Source organism: Porites lutea, chromosome 10 (genome assembly GCF_958299795.1).
Source record: "Porites lutea chromosome 10, jaPorLute2.1, whole genome shotgun sequence".
Classification (NCBI taxonomy): domain Eukaryota; kingdom Metazoa; phylum Cnidaria; class Anthozoa; order Scleractinia; family Poritidae; genus Porites; species Porites lutea.
This window is the reverse complement of record NC_133210.1, coordinates 23,042,148-23,064,038: the sequence shown is the minus strand read 5'-3', so window position 1 is coordinate 23,064,038 and position 21,891 is coordinate 23,042,148. Positions and strand designations below refer to the sequence as shown.

Genomic DNA, 21,891 nt, shown 5'->3' with positions numbered 1-21,891 from the left:
TCAAAACATTGATGATAAGCATCCAACTCAGTGACACTATGTGTTTACTTCAGTAATTTAATATATAAATTTTATAAGTACAGTAGCATCCCCATTTTTTGAACCCTCGGTTTTTCGAAATTCGTAATAATTTAACCCAAATCTACAGCTGTAACTTCCCTTTAGCAGTTAAGTACTGCAATTTTACCCATGATTTTTCAAACCTCCCAATAATTCGAACCAATTTGCTTTGAAGGTGGTTCATAAAATGGGGATTCCAGTCTCTGGGATTCCAATGTAAAAGCAAAACCAACAGATAAGAAAACTTTTTACACACACTGTAACTTCTACAAATCACCAAGTCTGATTCAATATATGTTACAGGTCAAAATTAAATTCAGGTGAAAATTTTTTAACCTACATGAAGGTTGATTCTTTATTTCCTTTGGATAATTAAAGCAATCAAACAGCAACAAATGTGTGCGTAAAATGGAGATAGAGAATTTAATAAGTTTACAATGTACCATGCAAGTGAACAAAGAGTAACAGTGGGCACCACACAACTACTCGAAGATTTAGCATCAGGTAAATTCACCGTCAGAAAGGATCGACTTTGGGATGATTCATAGAAATGCATAAAATTCTTGCAAGATGCTCTCACAGAAAACCCATCCCCCAGTTTTAAACAAAATTCAAGAGGGAAAAGGTGAAGGTTATCTGCCAGTGTTAACAGAACATTTTCCTACAGTCAAGTAACTTTTCAATCTGAAATTCATGATTTTTCTTCCAAGGCCTTCTGTTAGATTGCTTTGTGTGTGCATGTGTGTGTGCAAAAAAAAACTCTCTCCTCACAAAAAAAAGAATAAACATCATGCAAACCTTCTTTCACAGACTGCACATAAACTGGATTGTCCCCTGTAACGGTCAGGCCATAACCTTTCTCATCACGTTGAATGATGACACAGTGTTGGATCAAGTGTTGGCCTAAACACAACAAAATAATTACCACCCAGTCATCACTTTTCAGCTGTAATATTTTTATAAATGCAGAGAGGATCATCACATGATTAACACATGATCTTCTCGGCATTTATCTCTTCGTCCTGCAGTTCTAATACTTGTAAAAGTATATGAACTTCATATATTCATCATCTCGTTATTTTTTAAATTATCATGGAAGGGATTCCTTGCAAGAAGATTAAAATTATTCCACAAATGCGTGTTGGATATCAGATGGTAGATAGCCAAGAAGGCGCATAGGGCCGAGTTGGCTATAATTATCTCATATTTAACTAGCGCAAGTGGAATAATTGTTTTGCTAAAAATGCCACAAAATAATGAGAATTCTTCCTGACTTTATTCCCAAAAACAACCGATTTTCACCCTTTTTTTAATTTTGAGCAGAAGTGTACAGTTACCTTAGTTGGAGAGCATGATATAATGGCTCATACAGCTGTATACCATGATGGCTAAGCCAATCAGAGCTCTAGAATTGCATTATCCAAAGATTCAGTTTTTAATAAAACAAGTTGACAAATCACATTTTTCTGAAAAGCATTTCAATTTGTTATGAAAGGCAAGAATCGTTAGAACATAACTCCATCTCTGACTGCAAGGCTTCTATATTTTCCTTCAGGATTTTTTTGCTTCTTTCTCTTACAAAATAAAAAGACACTGTTTTAAGCATGGCCTTGGCCACAACGCATGCATCAGTTATAGGTCATAACCGAAACAGCCAGTATAACAGCCAGTGCATAACAGATCTCTTTAGCTTGTATGTTGCATAATTATTTATCATAAGTTATTTGTTTTTTTATCTCTGTCTTAAAATATACCTCTGCACTATTATGAGAACACAACAAAAAAACAAAAAACTATTCTGCTAATAATTCTCTCCACTTTAATTTAGAAATCTTTCTTGCTCAACCCATTAACCATTTGATGTTTTAAAAAAACACACCACTGAAAACCACTTAAACCATGTTTCGGTCACCAAAAGAAAGGCAGGACTATCTGACATGTAAATGTTGGTAAGCTCCCAAAACAAAACACATCCTTTCTTGAAAAAGGTGTGAAAATAACAACATGACTAAAATGCAAATTGGATTGCAGAAGAATTTTCTTGTTAAAACCATTAACATAAATTCTGTACTATAGTGTGCAGAACCTCTAGGAACAAAACAACAACACTCTAAACTTGGCATGTTCCATGACAATCATTCACGACTGCCTTATAGGTACCACTTTCAACAAAAACTTTTGATGTGCCCATACCACTCTTCAACCAAATGTCAAGTGTAATGTTTTTCACTTTGAGTTGGAGCATTGCAAAAAATAAGTGGCTTCAATGCTTTAACTTAAATTAAACTTAAACTGATGTACAAAGATTTGCATCTGTGAGCAAAGATAAGACCCAATCCTTGAGGAACAAGTTGAGCAAAATGACCACTTTCTTTACAGACTGCAATCGTTTGAATTACATGAGTGACATAAGCCATGATGTATGTGGTGTAGGGTGCATGTGCTAGCATTTCTCTCTATTCATAGCATATATCTTTCATTACCTCGCATTTGGAACATTTTTTAAAATATTAATTTGTTCTTAACAGTTACAAGCAAAGAGAAAATAAATTTGTAACAAGCAATTAAAGCAAGTTTCATTGTCAAAAGTACTTAAGGCATATGTTTTATTAATAAGATTCAAACTCAAAGAGAAGTTTCCAAACAGCCTGCAATTTCTCCTGAACCGTTGTCATGCCTGAATCGGCCATACCAAGGAATACAACACGAGTGTGCATTGTAACAAAAATGTAAAAACAATATTTTTCATACTAAATTTACTAACAGAACGAAGTTGATTTAGCTGAGTAGCAAAAAACAGCCCACAAAAAAACAACAGGTGATCAAGTTGTTTCATTAACATGCTTTACAAATTATCAGGGACTCGAAATTTTATAAACAATCACATGGCGGACCATTAATCGATAATAAGCCGCATATAAACTTAACTACATGTACACGCGAAAAAAGAGCATTCAAGAGGACAGACGGGGAAGCTAAGGATGAGCAACGTATAAAGCGTACTACTTCATTAGATCAAATCTAACCTACGTGTACTGGAAATAAAATGCCACTTTTTAGATATTTATTAGACTGATGAGCAGGATGCTTCAAATACGTTCTGGGACAAACTGTATCGTAACATAAACAATTAGGTACCCACATAAAAATACAGGAAAATCAAAACTCAAGATCACAAACTAAGATACCAAAAAACAGCACATGTTCAAAATGGGATTTCTCTTACCATCTTGATTTTCAACAGGGTCCATGTTCATGATGGATCACCCTACAAGATAACAGACGACTTGTAAATAAACACAAGTTCCCTTACAAAATGCTTAGAATTGCTCTCACCTTTAATTTATTCACCAATTCAATTCAAGAAACGACGACCAAAACAAATTCATTAACTGAGCAGAAAAATACACATCCTCCCAAAAATTTCCAAGTCCGCTTGCTACCTGCTTTGTTTCTTTATTTTTTTACACTACTACATTTAGGTTGAAATCTTAAGCTTAATTCTCAGTATATTTTAAGCTCATAGTAGTTGCACTCAGCTGTGATCGCAAACAGAGCCCAGTTTGTTCAGCACCAGTCATTAAACTTCTCGTCTGGGAAAGAAATATTTTTTCTGCTGTAATAAAAATAAATTTAGCTTAAAAGTTACCTTGCTACAACTTAATAAGTTTATTAGTGGACTCGCAAGGTGTCAACCACGATTAGAAACTGAACACAACAAAACCGGCACCTAACCTTTTAGCAGTATCAGCTGAAGGAGATAAACGACTTGAATGACATTCATTCTTTTACCGTCGACACATCGACAGCATGGCTGGAAATTCCCACAGAAAGTTGAAAATAATCCGACATAGTCCAACGAGTCGACGAAGAGTATACACCTCCGCCAAACACTTAGCTTCAGTTCTCCTTAGTCACCCAAGCCTTCAGTTAATTTAAGATCTCGGTATCCCAAGGAAATTTGACTTCTTTAACAGTAATGATAGATGCACTGATACCAATAAGTCTAGCTGAATCCTTTTTGACTGGAGAATAATTTAGTCCTGTTCACTCTGGCGTAATATGAGGTCGACAAAATGCTCGAGCAAAACAAATCTCCTAATTTTCCAGCCCTCTTACAACCAATATGGCGCTCGGATTGTCGAGATGAATGCCCCTGATAAACACACCGCAAATATGAGGCGCCCCGCAGGACCCGTGTTGAGTCCCTTCGAGATCCCTAGGGATCAGGAAAAGGGTCTCACTTGCGGGTCTCAAAGACAGAAACAGGCTAAGTCAAAAATCTCAGTGAAAACGATCGGGATACAGTGTTGGAAACAGCAAAAGAACCCTTGATATATTTTTTTCGGACAGTACAGCTCACAAGTACGCCATCGCCCTAAAAAACTGAAGCGATCAATCGTTTGAAGGTTTAGGCTCTCAAAATAAAAATAACAGTTGAGGAATTGAGTACTGTGCTAGTGCAAGCAACTGAAAAACACGTGTCTCGCACAACCACGCTGGAAGACCGCGCCAACAGTAGGAAAAAAACCAGAAAAACACGTAAGCTACGATTATTTTCTAGCTAGCCACTATGATCGTATCATTTTGAAAACGTTTTTATTTGTTTCTTTGTTCTCTTTTTTTTGTCTCGATTGTTCAGTTTGTCCTCCACGCATATTCATTTCTGTTTGAAAACGGATATGGATACCTCTTGCGCTTAAACAGAAGCCCATCTCCTGCCTCAACCACGTGCGCTTCATATTTTCTCTTAACTTAATTCTTGGAAATAGCTGTTTGTTGAGAAAAATTTGTCCCAGCAAGTGTTTTTTTTCGTCCTGGTCTAACCATATTTCATGTGTTTGATTTAGGTCCCGTTTATACGGAGAAAACTTGTCACGAGTGGAGGGTTCACTCACCTAACTGAGCTTCCCTAGGCGTGCCAGCTTATATCCCTAATTTTCTTTAAAAACAAAATTGGCAAATCATTTTCATGAAAAAGTTGGCTCGGATAGAAGGGTGACCCGCTTAGCCGCATGGTCACCATTTAAACCGGGCCAACTATTTTCCACATTAATACTTTTGCTCGCCCAGTCGGGTCAACTAGGTCAAGGCACTGTAAGGCACTGGTCAAGGCGTCACAATCAGGGCATGTGCTGTTGTCAGCTCTTGGCTCGGGCAAAGGGGTCTACTTTTCTCTCATTTCGCCTTCTCTTTCCCAGGACAACTTTTCTTCATAGAAACGAGACCTAAGTTCATTGAAACCTATATCCACTTGGGAGTCAAGAAAACTAAAAATGGTGCCCCGCCTGTTGTCGTTCCCTCATCTTTTTACCCTATATTTTCAGGGTGTTTTGGCGGAAGTTCTGTGATATAAAGGTAATAATAAAAAACACGGTTATTGTAAAATCACTACACGGCGTTTTCTACTTCACAATTATGCATATCGGTGACGCATCCGAGACGAGAACAATTACCTCATTCAGCACGTAGCGTGTTGCAATGTCATTCGTAAGAGCGTCGCACCGGTCCTTTAAACGAAGAGACGGTAAGGTCATAGTTGAAAACAATAACATTTATTGCCATTCTAGTGCCATTACCTCACTTGGAGTCAAGTGAATTATAACTAATAAACAGTCTTCAGACAGCAATAAAAATGAGGAAAAATCACCTGAGATATTTGCAAGAGCTACAATTATTTGTAGTGTGCCCTACGATGTTAATTGTTATTATAACCTATTATGGCGAATGAGGTTTACAGGAGAAAACATCCATATATTAATGCCTTTTTGTAACATGTTGATTCATACTGTCGCTATTTGACATTAAATAAACGTACTTGGCCAAAAACTTTTTGTATACGCTAGTCGAAATTATAACTTCTGGCAATTTACGCTGAGGCACCATGTATTTCTTTCCAAGCTCTTATTATATGAAAACCGTATAACGATCATGTTATGTTAGAGAAAATATATACCTCTACCACAAACTAATTCAACAAAACTTTTTCAAGACCCTTTAAGGTGCAATTTGTAAGTGTACTTACTGTTTTCAAGGTATTTTAAAAATCCTTAAACTGGCTACCATTTAGTGACGCTGTAATGTTTATGCGTACAGATACTCTTTTTCCTAATTACTGCACCGTGAAATTTATCTTACGTTGTCAAATTCACTCCAGATGTACTTGACAGAGTACTGTCAGCTGAACATTCCTAGATGCCATCGGACCAATGGTAAGCGGTCCTTTCCCTACCACGGGTAGGTACTTAGATCAGCGATAATCTCAAACAGACTCAGTTTTATGAAATCTTTAACCCTTTTAGTCCCAAGAGTGACGAACATCAATTTTCTCCTAACAATATCCAAACATAGTTAAGAGGAACGGTTATTAGAATTAAAACAATGATCATCAAAGAAAAATTCTTTGATCTTTTATCAAATTCTCTCAACTAATTCTTTACGGAAATGTTTGGAGATCGGTCTGGAGAATTTGTATGTGGTTATTGGGACGTAAAGCTACTTCTTTCTGATCAATAATTGAATTCGGAAACAGCTAATCGTTTCCTATCATATCATTTAGTTTCTGTAAACTTTTTGATACATTTCTTTTACTTGTTCTTAATGAAGTATGTATGTGTGCATGTATTTATGTATGTATTCTTTGACAGTTCAGTTTAAAGCGCCCAACTCTAATTCATTAGAGGAGCAAAGATAAATTCATTGAATGTAGATCAAACTTCAGAAGATATTCACTTTTTCAACGAACTACTAGGTATATATATAGTTGTAATAAGGTACAAAAGCGGAATGAGGGATTGCGTTTCACGATAACGTGTCACATAGTAACGCAATCCCTCATTCCGCTTTTGTACCTTATTACAACTATTTATATACCTCGTCGTTCATTTTGCTTATAATGCTTATTACCGCCAGTTTTGAAATGTACGGGTCATTCGTTAAGCCTGATGAGTGTGGTCATCTTTTGACCATACCAAACAGAACTGCAGCATTAAAAGAATGAAATATTCTGAAGTCTGATCTACATTCACTGAATTTATGTATGTATGTTTTCAAACTGAAAACAATATGGCTACACTTCCACATACTTTTCACAAAAATGGCTGAAATAAAATCAGCTTATAAATTAGACATTTTTTATCCTATTAAGGACTATTAAGACTATTCATCCCCAATTAACGAAACTATTCTATCTTTGATTTTCTGAGTTGCTTTCCTTGCATTTGGAATAATATATCTCTCCGTCTCAGAGACATGAAGGTTTTCGCCATCGCTTGTTCCATATTTGAAGGTTATTAAGTCGGGATGTCGTCTTTTAGAAGTGATTTTTACTACAGAGGTCAGGTGATGTCTCTGTTGAATGTAAGCCCAGCCATCTCTCTTAGGAATCTCTCGTAAAATAAACATCTGAACGTCTGTAAGTAGAATGTAGCTGTAACAAAGAAAACCAACAAAATAAGTGAGATATGGATTCAGAATATCAGCTGCCGATACCAGACTTATGTGGCGCTCTTTCATGGTCGCCCAGGAATAAGTGCAGTCGTACGACTAAATGCCGCAGCTTGTAATGTATAACTATTAAACTTTATCGTCAAATCAAGGAGGTGGAACATAAAAAAGTTATAGTGTCCAGCGGAAGTAACACCGATGACCTCCTGAATACCGGGCGGGTGCTTCGCGCTCAAGAGTCATCGAGGCGCGAAGCGCTGAGTTGACTATTTTACTCTTAGAAAACGGGAACGGTAGAAACCAACCAGCATACTACTCGACTCCAGATAAACGTTTGTTAACATACACTGTGAGCAGAGGTTTCCTTGCGCTACAACTTTCAACATGTGTAGAGTCGTAGCGAATGTCAGCGACGTGAACCACTTTGTAAATACCGAAAATGATGCCGAAAAAAAAACTTCTGCTAGCAGGGTATTGCTAACACAACTTGAATTACGAAAATGATGTTTGTTTGTCACAAATATACAACTTTTATAAAATTAAATTTTAATTTTTTTCTAACCACTAAAAATGTCCATTCCGTATTTTGTGACAGCTTCAGCATTTTTCTGGGATAGCATTCATCATGAATTAGTCTATCTACTTCTTTCTCCAAAACATTGCCAAAACTATGTAGTTGAATAAACTGCAATTGTTCGTTCCAAAAGCCAGCTACGTATCTTCAGCTACCACGGAATAGATAAAGAGTACGTTGGCCAATTAGATTGCAGAATTCGTGATAGTATGGTAGTAATCTGAATTGCCGGTATGGGTTATGATTACTACGATTAGCCATTGGAGTTTCTTAAACGCGGATTTGTTAGACAACAGTAAATCTCTGTTTTTTTTTTCATCAGTGCCTACAAAAACCAAGTGAAAATCACCTTTTTCAAATCTTGTTCTTTTTTTTAAATTTCAATTTTTTATAATATATTCAAATGTGACGTGGCATTATTTTGGAATAGATTTTTGGCGACTGAGATGAAGTTAGTTATTTTTATTGTACAAACATAACAGGTAAGAAATCTAAATGGACGGAGACAAACCAATTGGTCATATAAAAGCGTAGCCGAAAAGTTGAACACGAGAATACAGATAACAAATCCGTCGAGCGGTTAGGGCGGGGCTTGAACTTGCGACGCGAGACCAGCGCTCGACTAACTCGGCCACGGCACAGTTAGTGAGTGAATGACTCTATCATGAGCTGGGAGGCACGGACAAGAACTACCATTTGTAAATTCTTGCAGCTGTTTTTGTCGCGATTATTGATTTTTTAATTAATTTTTTTAGTCAATGTTATTTACACGACGAGTATTGTTGGTTTTCACATGACGTCACTAAAATTCAAACTACAAAACTATCGATCCTATACTGAGATTTTACTTTCATGATGTATTAGAGCAGCTGAAAACTAACTCTCATTCAAATTTTCGCTTCAAAAGGGTTCTTATTAGTTTTGTGATAGGATACGCTTGAATTTCTAAGCTTTTGCGTGACGTGGCATTTACATGACGGCCGAGAGAGCTGTCACGTACGTTAAAAAAAAGACGTTTTTCGGGGAATTTTGCTATCTTAACAGTTCATGTATTAGAAAAAGTATTACTTTAATGTTTATGAATTCCTCGAGGAATAAATTCACGCTTTTGTACCAAAATTTGGAAACAGATGTTTTTGTAGGTTTCCGTCCGCCATGTTGGTGCCCACCCAGGTGGCGTGTCCATACAAATCTCTTGGGTAAAACATTTCCTCGGATATCTCGTATACTAGACTACGAGTAGTCCCCCATTTAGCCTGAGTATCAGACCTTCCTAAGGGACTAGGGGAGAGGAGATTTGAGGTGGGGGAGGGGGGAAGGGGAGAAGAGAAAGGGATGGGTTTCTCTCCTTCAGCTCTCTCCCTTTTTCGCTTCCATCTTGCCCCTTTTCCCCAGAAACGCCTGATACTCAGGCTATCCCCCATTTTTCCTCAGGCATATTAGAGCGAGCGAAACGCGAGCGCGCGTGAAAATCACCCCACGCGAGAAAAGGCGACACGTGGCGGGGAGAGAGAAAAATTTTTCTCTCTCCTCGCCGAGTGTCGCCTTTTCTCGCGTGGGTTGATTTTCACGCGCGCTCGCGTTTTGCTTGCTCTACTATCCCTGAGGAAAAATGGGGGACTACTCGTAGTCTACTCGTATACGGAATATTCTTCTGACCTGAATCTTGGCGAGGGGCTTTGTACATTTACCTCCTTTCATTTCCCAGATTCCGGACGTTATCTATTCAACGGTTTTGGTTTTTATTTTGATCTATTTTGAATGGCGTGACACTGAAAACCAGCAATATTCTACCAGCAATGACATATGGCTGCGAGACATGGGCATTGAACAATGCTATGATAGATAGGCTGGCGGTCGCACGGCGTAAGATGGAATGCATAATGCTAGGCATTACCCTTCGAGATCGAAAGCGAAACACCTGGATCCGTCAAGAAACTGGCGCAAGCGGTATCATCAACGCTATCAGGAAAGCAAAGCACAGATGAGCAAGTCACATCGCTCGGCTATCTGATAACCGTTGGACAATCAGAGCAATAGAGTGGACCCCAAGAGATTCGACCAGAAAACAGGGTCGTCCAAAAACAAGATGGAGAGACGATCTCACCAGACAGTTTGGACCCGTATGGTAAAGATTAGCCAAGCACTGCAGACATCCGTGGGATCAATCTAGGGAGGGGTTCCTCCGTCAAGAGTGAATACAAACCCTGATGATGATGATGATGGTGATGATTTACTTTTTCTTAAAATATCTGTAATTATTGCTTGGCAGCCTAATACTACTAGTACCTGAGAACAAGGGACAGTCAGATGGGTCAGAAGAACAGGCGCGCCTTTTCTCCCGACCCAACTGGCCCCCACTGGGTCTCTGAGGATGATAGTACCATGAATACTGGACTGTTTACAGTCCCCTATTTTTCCGTAAGATCGTCGAAATCGAGCGCTTTGGGTTGCGGGCGGCCATCTTAGATGCGATAGCCTGCGTGCGCGCCCAAAACCCCTTTTCCCTTCCCTTCCAAACGCCTGCCACGCAGGCTATAGATGCGATGAGTGTCAAATCTACTTAGGGAGCGGGGGACACCCCGGCCCCCATCCCCTCAGTAAATATAAACCAAGATGGCCGCCCGTACGGATAAGCGCTCGATCCTGACGATCTTACGGAAAAATAGAGGGTTGTGGACAGTCAGCCAATTATTGTTTTCACTTAACTGACATGTTGAAAGATGATTTACCTTGGTGCCAAGAAGCCATTGCGCAGAATTTGATTACATTTATAGGATGATACAACATCCTTGCGTTGAATCCATGTATTAATGTTTACTGCCTCCTTTCGTGACTCCTCTTCTGAACTGGCACTGTAATTATCTACATCAAAACAACACTTCTAGTTACATAAAAGCCTACTGAAAATGAATAGTTTATCCAAGACAAAAGTTGTTTCATTTTTTTTTTTTTGGCAAAACAATGTTTTACCAAACTAAGGCACTTCACTGTACTGGCTACAGCTATAACAACCCTAATTCTGGGTATTTTGTCAACAGTTCCAAACGGTTCAATTTTAAAAGCTCAAATTTGGCAGGGAACCATACGTTTCTATTTTTATTGTAAAATTGAGCTTCCCGTAGTCATCATGGAAGTAGTCAGAAAGCTTGCCTGTGCAGGGCTGCAAATAACAGTCGGTATTGGCCGACAAAAATTGGTTAGTGTCTGACGAAATCCCACCTGTGTTCAGACATTATGTCCGGAGAATTTTACGGTAAGGAAGAATAAAAATCTACCTTGAGTATAAAACCCTCAAAGTCACGAAACAATATTGACTTGGGGAATAAAGTTTTCTTTAACATTAGCGTAGTATGTCCTCTGCTATACCCGAAAGGTAGCATAATGCTTTTCGAAAAGTAGCGAGATGTTCTTTTTGTTCATATTTTAAAGATATATATAAACGATATATATACGACACGCTTCTCAATACTCCAGTAAAATGCCCGTATAAGCGAGGGTAGATCAGTGCTTTAACGTAAAGTTCGTCAAATGTGTTGGGGGAAAGTAACATATAGAAGACCATCGTGCGTTGCTGGCTATTAACAAACTCAAGTCAGTCAATGAACTTCGTCAGCCTCTAATTCCTTAACAAATTGCACATCTAAACCGTCTCTCAATACATAACTTGGATATACACGTAATAACGTACCACCTTCATCATCCTCGTCATCAATACTGAAAACTGGCTGCACATTTCTGTAGAGTTTGCTTTGTTTATCTTTATCACTAACATGCCTGTTCAAAGAAATACAATTTACTTCAAAATACCGTCACACCAAAATGAATCTCCCAAACAGGAAACCATGCATTTATAGCAAAAGCCTGTGTGCAACAAACATTGTTATTTATTCAAAATAACGGGCTAACGTTGACAAGAGTAACTAAGGTGAATATCGAGGTAACGGTACAATCAGTCAAAGCTGATTTGACCTGCTCCCTTAAAAAACTTGCATCTAACAAGCAATCATAACAGTTGTAACGAAAGCACTAATGAACAAAGGACACTGAGCAGTAACTAAAGCATTTACAAAATCACAGACTACAAAACGGCAAAATGCAAGGCCGGACTTACTACATGACTTACCTTTCTACAGGGTGATGAGAGTCAGCTATGTACTTTCCTATCTTTTCTCTTACATGCGTCCCAGATTTTATAGCTGACGATAGCATGCTGACTAGGCCACCCTGCAGTACGTAACAAGCACAATAAAATTAAGGCTAACAGAAGGTGTTTTCAAGTGACATACAAGAAAAAATCTTGCATTTACCTCTACCTAAAGGCCCAATACAACTTCCAAGGATGAAAGAGATTAAAATTATCTCCTACATTCTCAGCCATAATAGTTAATTCTGAACTATTTTGGCGTTACCCTCAAAGTAAAAAGGGTTTAGTAGATAAACAGCATAGTATTGTTAGGCTGTTATAAACTAAGCTTTGAAGTGTTTTGTTTGCCTTTTGCAAACTTCTCTCATTTGATCACGGCTATATAATTATTACTAGTATATTTTGAATTAAAGCACTTACTCTATATTCCCCAGGACTCTCTTCTCCTCTGGAAAGCTCATGAAAGCTCTGGAGATAAAGGGGAATCCAATCTGGTCAGTCTGCTTGATAAAATACCAGTTACTTTCAAATTAACTGGGTGGCACAGGGGTCAAATCAGGAGTCGTTAGAATTTAAATTCTACAAGAGGATCTGAATAACAAACAATACATCCAAAACTAATAATATTTTTTGAACAGATTCGAAATAAAACTAACTTATTGGTGTGTTCTCTCTTTTACTGTGTGTTTGCTTCTGAAAGTAATTCCAGCCTGTTTGCTTTTTTGGTTTGTAACTAAAAGAGTTGCTTAATCCTGTCATAATGATATTTAGAGTAAACGAAGATTCAATTCCCAGGATAGAAAAACTCATCATACACAAGCTTTCACTTCCATCATGGAATCTTTATCAAGCGATGGAGTTGGATGCTCGTCACATGATTACACTGTGAATCATGTAACAAAATGTCCTGTAGATTGTGGGAAGCTCATAACTGGCATCCCTGTTCACTGAATGTTGGAACCAGAAAAAAAAATTTGACGGCCTCTCTGACTCTTCTCTTAATAATGAATGTGTTGTACTAACTTATTACCAAAAATGAAATCACAGCAAAATTCTACTTTTATCCATTGGATCCCAACAATGAACTTAAATGAGGAGTTTTCAATGAAATGTTCACACCAAACACTTTTGTCTATTGTCTTAAAGGGTACGACATTTTTACACTCTGAATGTCTTCTTTTCCTCCCAATGATAAACAAAAAAGATACTCTTCTATTATAGAACTTTCATACTTTATTCTGGTGACAAAGGTTTGCAGAGATGACATATTCGTTGTATGGAACTGATTAGAACTTACACTAACCTCGCCTTCTGAAAAACACTCTGGATTACACACAATACAAGTGTTGGGTGTGTGGTCTGCCAGTCCAGAAGACAAATCATCAGATAAAAGATCATGCAACGCTGAAAATATACAAAAAACTCATAATATACCTGATACATCCAATGCACATATCCACCAGGAGTGAATGTAATAAGGCCAGAAATTTTGCCTTAGGTTTGTTGGCAAGTATTGGTGTTAGGTTGGGTTGTTAACTATATAATTTACGACAAGACCCTGCTATTAACCATAGAGAAAAATATCTTGTAAACACAGATTCATCAATAAGTACTGAGTATTATTTTGAAAGAGGAGTATTTGAGTACATACATCACAAAAATAATATTGAGTAAAAAAGACCCTTCTCTATGTAAGGCACTCACTAGTATAATAGGTGAAGTGAACAATCAAGCAAATTCGGTGTTCTGATTGACTACCTGGCATGCCCTTTTTGTTTGCTCTGGATTCCTCACTTCATCCCACAAGAAAGGACAAACCTTATCAAAGTTAATTTGTTCAGTCAAAATGAATGAATATTGAAGTCAGTATTTCTTGTATCTTTATGGACCAAGATGAATTTCAGGCCATAAAAATACAGAAGACAACAACAACTTAGCCATCACTGAACAATCTTAACATCACATTTTATCAGTACCATTATTGTCAAACTCAGAAAACGGTCACCACCTGAAACATTACAGGAACATTTATTTTGTAGTGAACAATCACAATAATCGCAAACCTCAAAACCACAAACTCATGACTGTCGCTGTTTGCGGTTAAGTTTTATAACAGCTTATTGGCTTTCTCCTCGCAACACAAGTGCATTCCATAAATGTTTATGGTGTTGATGGTTTTGTGAGTTTCACAGTAATAATTATCATTAAAATATATATTTTGTTGCATACCTAGGTAACCACCACAGGCAATGCTCACATATTTCGATTTTTTCTGAAAACAAGAATAGGAACAAACATTTCCCTTCATTACCATTCACTCAAAAATCTTCTTCATATCTGATTAGCTTAAGTTTTTCTTATACATTTCAATTGATACTGTTGGACAACAGACGTAATGCAATGCCAGTGGAATGGCAGCTTGGCTGTTTTGGATGTATAGACCTCACAAAAATGACAGAAGATTTCACAGGCTATGTGAAGACAATAAATTGAATTACTGCCTCAAAAAGATTTCACAAAAATACCACTCAACAACATTAATATCGACTTCTATTGGAATATCTTAAAGAAATAAAACACAGCCATGCCATATTTCGCATAGCACTTCTAGTTACCTGAAGAAAGTTAGCAATGACCATGTGAACATACTGATCTTCTTCTTCCCGACCAGAGCCCATAAAACAGAGATGTTCCCCACTTGCAGCAGAGCCTGCCTCAATAGACTGTTTCTGAGTGGCAAACAATGCATTGGCAGCTGTGGCAAATTCTGATGGAGCTTGCAACATCTGTGATGAAAAGCAAGCAATGTATCATTGAAGAACAAGCAATATGTACCATATTAGAAGGAAAAAGGAAGAACTGCACTTACCAGGTTTGCATCTAAGTGAAAAGCGGTGGGAAGGTGACCACTGTTGTACTGATCAGCAGGCCTGCAGTCGACTACAAAGAATCGAACACCATCCTTCTGCATAAAGTAATAAATGAAAAATTCCAAATTTATATCTTTAATCATAATAATATGTTAGCGACCTTTAGAATCAGAGACCTTTGGAATTTAAGACAAGAACAACTACAAGTATGAGATTTTCACGATACTAACTTAAGTAGTGCTAGGGCGTGAACCATCGTCATTTTGGCAACAAACCATGATATGCATCATCATTCTTCTATGTGTTTCAGTGAGTGTGTCGTAGTGGCAGAAACAAGTTATCAAGTGTTAGAAGTTTTATCAATATGCTATCAGAAGAGGGCTTAGCCCCCTTTAATAAAGATAACAGTGCTAACTTTTCTGGTAAATAAAAGTAAAATCAGGGTGCAAAGAAAATCATTTTTACAGCTTGCCATTCGGGCAAGCTGAAGCTAGCATTTACTAGCCCAGACGTCATTTCAACTAGCCCCAAAAGCTTTTTGACGAGAAGAATTAACTTCACAGTTCTTTTGTTATCGAATTCTTCAAAAAACATCACTTGCCCGTCGGGCAAGTTAAAAACAGAATTCACTAGCCCGATAGCAAAATCCACTAGCCCCGGGCTATTGGACACTACTTTCTTTGCACGCTGTAAAATGAAGCTTTCCAAGGAATCTATTTTTCGAGAATATGCAAAAAAATTTAAGTCAAGATCCTCATAAGTGTAGTCGTTCTTGTCCTCGAATTTAAAGGTCTCTATTTATGACATCAAGATCAAAGCTCATTCAAAAGTGTACATTAAGCCAGAATTTTAGCATGTGCATGGGGTACGTGCACTTGTACTGTAGTATTACGACCTTAAATTACCTAAAACAAAAGGAAATATAAAAAAAAAACCAAGACAGAACCTACCCTGTCAGACTGATTGACTTCAACCAGTTCAGATACAGAAACTGGTAAACAAAGAGCTTGGGAAATACTACTGGAAGTGATTGTTTTGATACCAAATAGCTGGTTGTAATAATCCTGAAAGATAAAACACTGTCTTATTATCAGGGGAACCCAACAACTGTTTTCTGTAAAATATCTGTTCCAAGAAGTAAATATGGCCTAGAATTTTCTATTGCTTGAGATGGGCTTAAAATTTCTAGATGACCGTTCCATTCATGTACCATTTTCGAAGCTTATCTGATTAATTTCCTGTGATTTTCTGAAGTTTAATTTTTCACATTTCACTCCCCAGGTTTGGCTATTTTTGTAGAAAAAGGAAACCTAAAATATGTGATGGAGAGAGGAATCAGAAAAATTCTCACTTGCATAAAACGATAATTTGCATCTAAAATTTTGGGGAAAATAATACTGAAGCCCTTGCAATTTTGAAAAGTTAAGTTCCCCTAGGATGACCAAACAGATACAAATTTTATAGCGCAGCTTAGAATGCATTTCTAGATATCTAAAAGTGCTCTGGATAGTCTAAAAAGTGTTTTCAATGTATTTAGGAGGAGACGGCCTTTGGGTGCCAATATGCAACCTACACCTGTAAAATTCTGCAGTACACTTTTATTAGGCAACTGAATAGACAGAAAAATTTATTTGCTATAAACTACAATTACTCATTTTAAGAAAAAAATATTATAAACTTTCTGAAAGTTGTAAGACATTTTTACTGTCTTATTCTATTATTATTCACCTTCACAAATAAGAGTAAGGCTATGAAGTCAACTATCAAGTTTATGACAGTTATGCTTTTGTAAGCACATACACTGTAAATAAAAAAATACAAACAGACTATTCTATAAAGACTCTATAAACATTCTATAATAACCATTTTTGGTTTTTGGAAAAATAGCAACAATGTTTATTAGCAATTGTTTCTTGATGCTATCTGTTATCTTTCTGCTGTGACTGATACTGTATGTGATATCACAATTAAAAGTTAGCCTGTATTAATTTGTACTGCACTTGACCAAAACTTTGACATCCCAAGAAGGTGGTATGCAAAAAAGTCGTCAATATGCAACAAATGGTAGTACACTACTGTAAAGAGAGCAGCCAAGCTGGAGTAAATACCACTTTCATTCAAATATTTTAACTACCCTTATAATTTCTCCGTATATGGATCTCTACGATAGTCAGACACCAGTAATCATTTTATTGATCATGATACCTTTCTAAAAGATTGTGGTGTCCTGGAAGCATAATGTTGAGCTAATGAATAGAAGTCCTCAATATCATCTTCCTCCAGTTGTAAAAGAGCTGAAGAAATTGTTTCTTAAACAGCAGAAAAACAGAACAAAGTGTTGTTAAGCTATTGACACCAACAAGATCCTAAACTCAGGAGTGGATCTGGGGAATAGAAATTCCAATAATGCGAGCATGAGGTTCTACTGGAATCCGTTTATTGAACTGCACCCCAAGAAATCTGAAGGGGTAAGCTCTGATAAAGTCCTAGATTCTCCTTCCAATTTGCCTGGTACAGTGTATATGCTAGTGAATATGTTTGTGTTGAGTTTTGTGTTAGTACATGAAGATAAAATGTGTGTCTTCTCCCTTAAAGGAGTATCCATTCATGTGACTAGTATGTGTGGCATTCTCAGCACATTAAAATCTTCCACACCCCTGTGTGGACTTAGTAAAAACAACAACAATAACAACAGATATTAAGAAAAAGTAAAAATAAACATTCTTGTTCCTTTTTGCTCGATATAAACAATAGCTTTCTCCTATAAATATTCTTCCACAATTTCTGACCGAATTGATTAATTATATCATAACCTAGAGTATTCTTTATTATAATTGACCAAAAAAAATCATACCTTGTTCACAACTTACCTAATAATTCTGTTTTGCTTTCATGTATCATCTCAAACAGCATATCTCTAAACAGCAATTTTTTTAAAAAAAGGACATTGAAAAAGAGACTTCGTAAGTACTTTTAACTATGATTTTTTTTATTTTGATGAGAATTTTTGCTGTAGAGCTTTTATAACAGAAATCACAAAAAGCTATATACATGTAGTAAGAAGAATTCTTTGGAATGTTTGGAATGTTTGTCTTTCATATGATTTGAAGAATTGTACAGATCTTGGAGGGTGTCATACACTATAGCCATAACACCCTCTTCAATCTGCATAATTCCTCAGATTATAATTACATGTAGCTTCATCCAATAATTGAACGGCAGCAAGCAAACTATGTATGTGACAATATTTGGTCCTGAAAACCCAAATATTGCTGATAATGAGCTGAACCTTCAATTCCATAGATAAACAAGGGTCTCTAGTTTGTTTTGCTTGATTCTATTTCATATTCAAGGAAACGCCCATGTAAAATACCCAGGCTTTCCTATTGGTTTCTTTTGAAGATCATGCTTACTTTCACACCCTATTCAAGACAAAGAATACTTGCGTTTTGGTTTAACAAGTGAATTATGAAATAAATAGCAAAACATTTTTTAATTTCCTCGAACACAACGAGTGTTTTCCACCATAAATACATGTACACCAAAGCACCAGAGACCTTCAGTGGTCACTCGATCTTGCATTGAATTTAATAACTTAGTTTAAAACACACACACACACACAAACAAAGAAACCCTGTTTAAGGCTCAAAATAGTGAAATTGTGAGTTTCACTTAATAGTCCAAAGGTCTGGAAATACCATATACAGCATCAAGTACATGTTTGGAACAATCAAGGGAGTTCCCACCCACCAACCCCTAACCTTAAGGGGAAAAACCTTTCAAGTCTCAGCTTTTGAACTTTATCACATCGCACCTGCTATTTACCACCATGACAAGCATCAGAAAAAATACCAAAAAAGGGTCTGCTTCCAACAAGTACAAATCCCAAATGACCCGTAGAACTTCTGGTTCACATGCAACCATAAAAAGGCTACGTAGCTGAAAAAAAATCACACAGTGATATAAACCAGGTAGACTTGATAAATACAGGGTGGCCTATTTCATATCTCAAAGGCTGGTATCTAAAAGGGACCTGTATTTGCATGTTGTAGTTCAAAATAAAATTTAAGTCAAATTGGTTTATTTGTATGATTCCTTTGTCTCCTAGCCTAATTATTTAAGATTAAAAATAATTTGGACCTAATTACTCATGAATATGAATAATGAGGGTTAGGAGACAAAAGAAATTGATGATATTAATTATTTAGATCATCAGGAATAAACAGGGTTAGGACACAAAAGACACTGAGAATCAAACTAGGTTGAAACAACTTTAACCTGAATTTCATTTTAAACAATAACAGAATCGCGTGGAGCTTTAACTGGTGTTGGTTGCAAGTATGTACCTGTACTGGTATTTTTCTGTACACGCATGTATGAAAAAAGCTACAATTTGATGTAAATAATTGCACATTGTAAAAGAAAACTTGATCAATATACCCCTTTGATACTGTGACTCAATGTTCACTTCCTTTGTACCCTTATATTACATTACATTACATTATCAGGTGTGGTGTCATATAAGGATATTGTATATAGAATACTACTACTAGCTATTTCATTCAATACTGACCCATCGTTGACAGTACATATCAGGCCAAAGCTTCTTGGATTCCAAGAATGAGCATAGCTCTGGATCATGGTACTGTAATAAGAGTCTAAAGAGGTGAAATGGCTTTCCATCTCTTACACAGTCTCTACCAAAAACAAATAAATAAAGCACATTGAAAAAAAAAAATTCATGAACCTCCGTTAAAAATGCTTTTTGTAATTTTTAGTAAAGTTACTGTAGTAACTACCTGTGCTACCATAATCATCCCAGTCAAAAGGAGCCATCAGCCAGACATTTTACCAAATTCAGCAGAAATGATATTCAGCTATTTGCTCCCTCCTTTTCTGGATATCAAAGCTATTGAAATACTACAAAACACTTTAATGAGGCTGTGACTCTCAAAATCACTAACCTGCTAGCGCCCAGGAAAAAAAACAATTGTTTGCATTTGAATTTTTGTTTAGCTAAAGCAACCCTTCTCAGTGCCTTGTTTGTTCAAGAGATTATCCATTCCTTTTACAAAGGCAATTAACAATGTTTCCCATTGTTCAAATGTTCTAAAACTGCCAGGATAGATCTCAATAGAAACTTCTCTGCATCCACTTAAAATACCATCAATATATCAGGGACCTTTACCTGGGTATGTATTTGTAAAGCATTGCATAGAAACAGTTGTAGACATCGTTCATAGGTAGATCTAAGATCATCAAAGGTGCAAGCACTTCTGTTAACCCACTAGTGGAATGGTATTTCTCATTCCGTGACTTGCAGTAGAAGGTGATAATACCTTCCATGTCTCTGGCAACCTCCTCTGCCTCATCTTCTGGCAAACGAAGTATGGCTGAAAACAACAAACAGCATGATGAAAATTAATTTAACGCTAACCAAGGCTGTGCTCTAGCAGTGCCCAGGGTCCCTGGCACCTAACGTTTACTCCCAGGCAACCAGAAAATCTTAGTCTTTGCAAAGAAAACATATGCTGGGCACCCTGGATTTTACAGGTTAAGAGCACTGGGCTCTTTTCAGTTTTTTTGTCATCATGGGTCAGTTTGCATTTCTGGATAGGAAGGAATGGGGTAACTTTCCTAAACCCCAACTGGGTTCAGAGAAAGGATAATTTGGCCTATTTTTGCTATGAAAGTGGGTAGGTTTTCTAGTGTTATGGAATATAAACATATCAATAAAGGAGATCAATGTGCCTAAGGTCCTCGTTGGAAAAGTTACAAGCCCTATCAGTGAGTTTTAACTTTTCCTCATAAATTATAAATGATCAAACCATATTCAATAACTCCAACATGACCTTGCACAATTTTATGTTTCTACATAAGATCAGTAAACACATCTGAAATTAAAGCACCCTTACATTTATCTAATTTTAACAAGTTAAGTTCGCGGTGACTCGGTTTTTTAAAACGTGAACATTAAGAAAGCTTAAACGAGTTGCTGGTGTCAACACCTCAATGTTTATTACCTCAACGACATGACTTACTGCTACATTGCTAGGAAAAAACTGCACTTACAGTTTTCAGTTACTATACAGTAAAGTAAGCTGCGAGCAATCAATGATAGATAAGGTGAACTCACTCGCTTGCTTGCGACAATCTTCACGAATCACATCCTGTTCATTTAAATCCAGTAATCCATCCCAACTTGATAGCGCGTCAGGTTTACCCACTACGTTTAAACAGACCTTCAAAAGTAAAGAAATGTTTCTCAATATCTAAAAATTTGTCAAGGATAGTCGTACTGGAATTCAATTAACTTGTACCTTCCATACGTCCGCTCTATTTTCTGCTGGAATCTTTCTTCCTCGACACAGCTCACGCAATCTGTCGATGTCCTTTTGTTTTGACAGTGCCAAAACTAAATCTGTGTGCCTGTGAGAAGTCATAGGAGGAAATAGAAAGTTTCAAAAGGTATCCAAAATAAAGCTGATGATAAACGTAAGGCTTAAAACCACTTCAATAGAAGTGTTTTGACGATTTTACCATCCTACATCGTCGATACCACCACCTTCCGCCATTTTGAAAACGTCATCATTGTCTGATGTCCCACAATTCTCTCCGAAATGACCCAGCAGAAGTGTAGGGACCGACAGGCACCCCAGACCCATATCGGCTTTCGGATCGGAAAGGGGTTCTAAATTCCGCTTTTTCGAAAAGATTCCAAATAAAAAATGACTTACCTTTTGTTTGTGTTATTTGTTTTACAGCAGTTCGTTCTAGAGCCATTTCGAAGCCGT

General features: G+C 37.1%; 2 protein-coding genes across 2 annotated transcripts in view; both read right to left on the bottom strand.

Annotated features, from left to right (window-relative positions):
- Nucleotides 1-4,207, bottom strand: part of LOC140950546 (rho guanine nucleotide exchange factor 11-like) — a 65,102-nt gene extending 60,895 nt beyond the window's left edge. Inside the window, 3 exon segments of the mRNA XM_073399786.1 lie at nucleotides 859-963; nucleotides 3,287-3,328; nucleotides 3,796-4,207. Coding sequence (XP_073255887.1) covers nucleotides 859-963; nucleotides 3,287-3,317 — 136 coding nt within the window. The 5' untranslated portion in view covers nucleotides 3,318-3,328; nucleotides 3,796-4,207.
- A 1,386-nt stretch (nucleotides 4,208-5,593) lies between these two features.
- On the bottom strand, nucleotides 5,594-21,688 carry LOC140950024 (TBC1 domain family member 23-like). The gene is made up of 18 exons (XM_073399182.1): nucleotides 21,638-21,688; nucleotides 21,418-21,526; nucleotides 21,234-21,339; nucleotides 20,286-20,490; nucleotides 19,671-19,794; nucleotides 18,912-19,036; nucleotides 17,968-18,014; nucleotides 17,303-17,406; nucleotides 16,048-16,161; nucleotides 15,097-15,192; nucleotides 14,843-15,013; nucleotides 14,457-14,499; nucleotides 13,531-13,631; nucleotides 12,648-12,695; nucleotides 12,207-12,307; nucleotides 11,772-11,857; nucleotides 10,813-10,945; nucleotides 5,594-7,489 (listed from the first exon to the last, which is right to left on the bottom strand). Exons 1-18 carry the CDS (start codon nucleotides 21,670-21,672, stop codon nucleotides 7,219-7,221), a joined length of 2,019 nt encoding a protein of 672 aa, XP_073255283.1. The 5' UTR covers nucleotides 21,673-21,688; the 3' UTR covers nucleotides 5,594-7,218.
- Nucleotides 21,689-21,891: the final 203 nt, after the last annotated feature.

Coding starts and splice junctions, on each gene's coding strand:
- LOC140950024 (XM_073399182.1), bottom strand. CDS start 21,672: ATGGCGGAAGGTGGTGGTATCGACGATGTAGGATG. Junction 21,340..21,417: donor ATAGAGCGGACGTATGGAAG/GTACAAGTTAAT, acceptor TTACTTTTGAAG/GTCTGTTTAAACGTAGTGGG. Junction 13,632..14,456: donor TGCCTGTGGTGGTTACCTAG/GTATGCAACAAA, acceptor GTATATTTTCAG/CGTTGCATGATCTTTTATCT.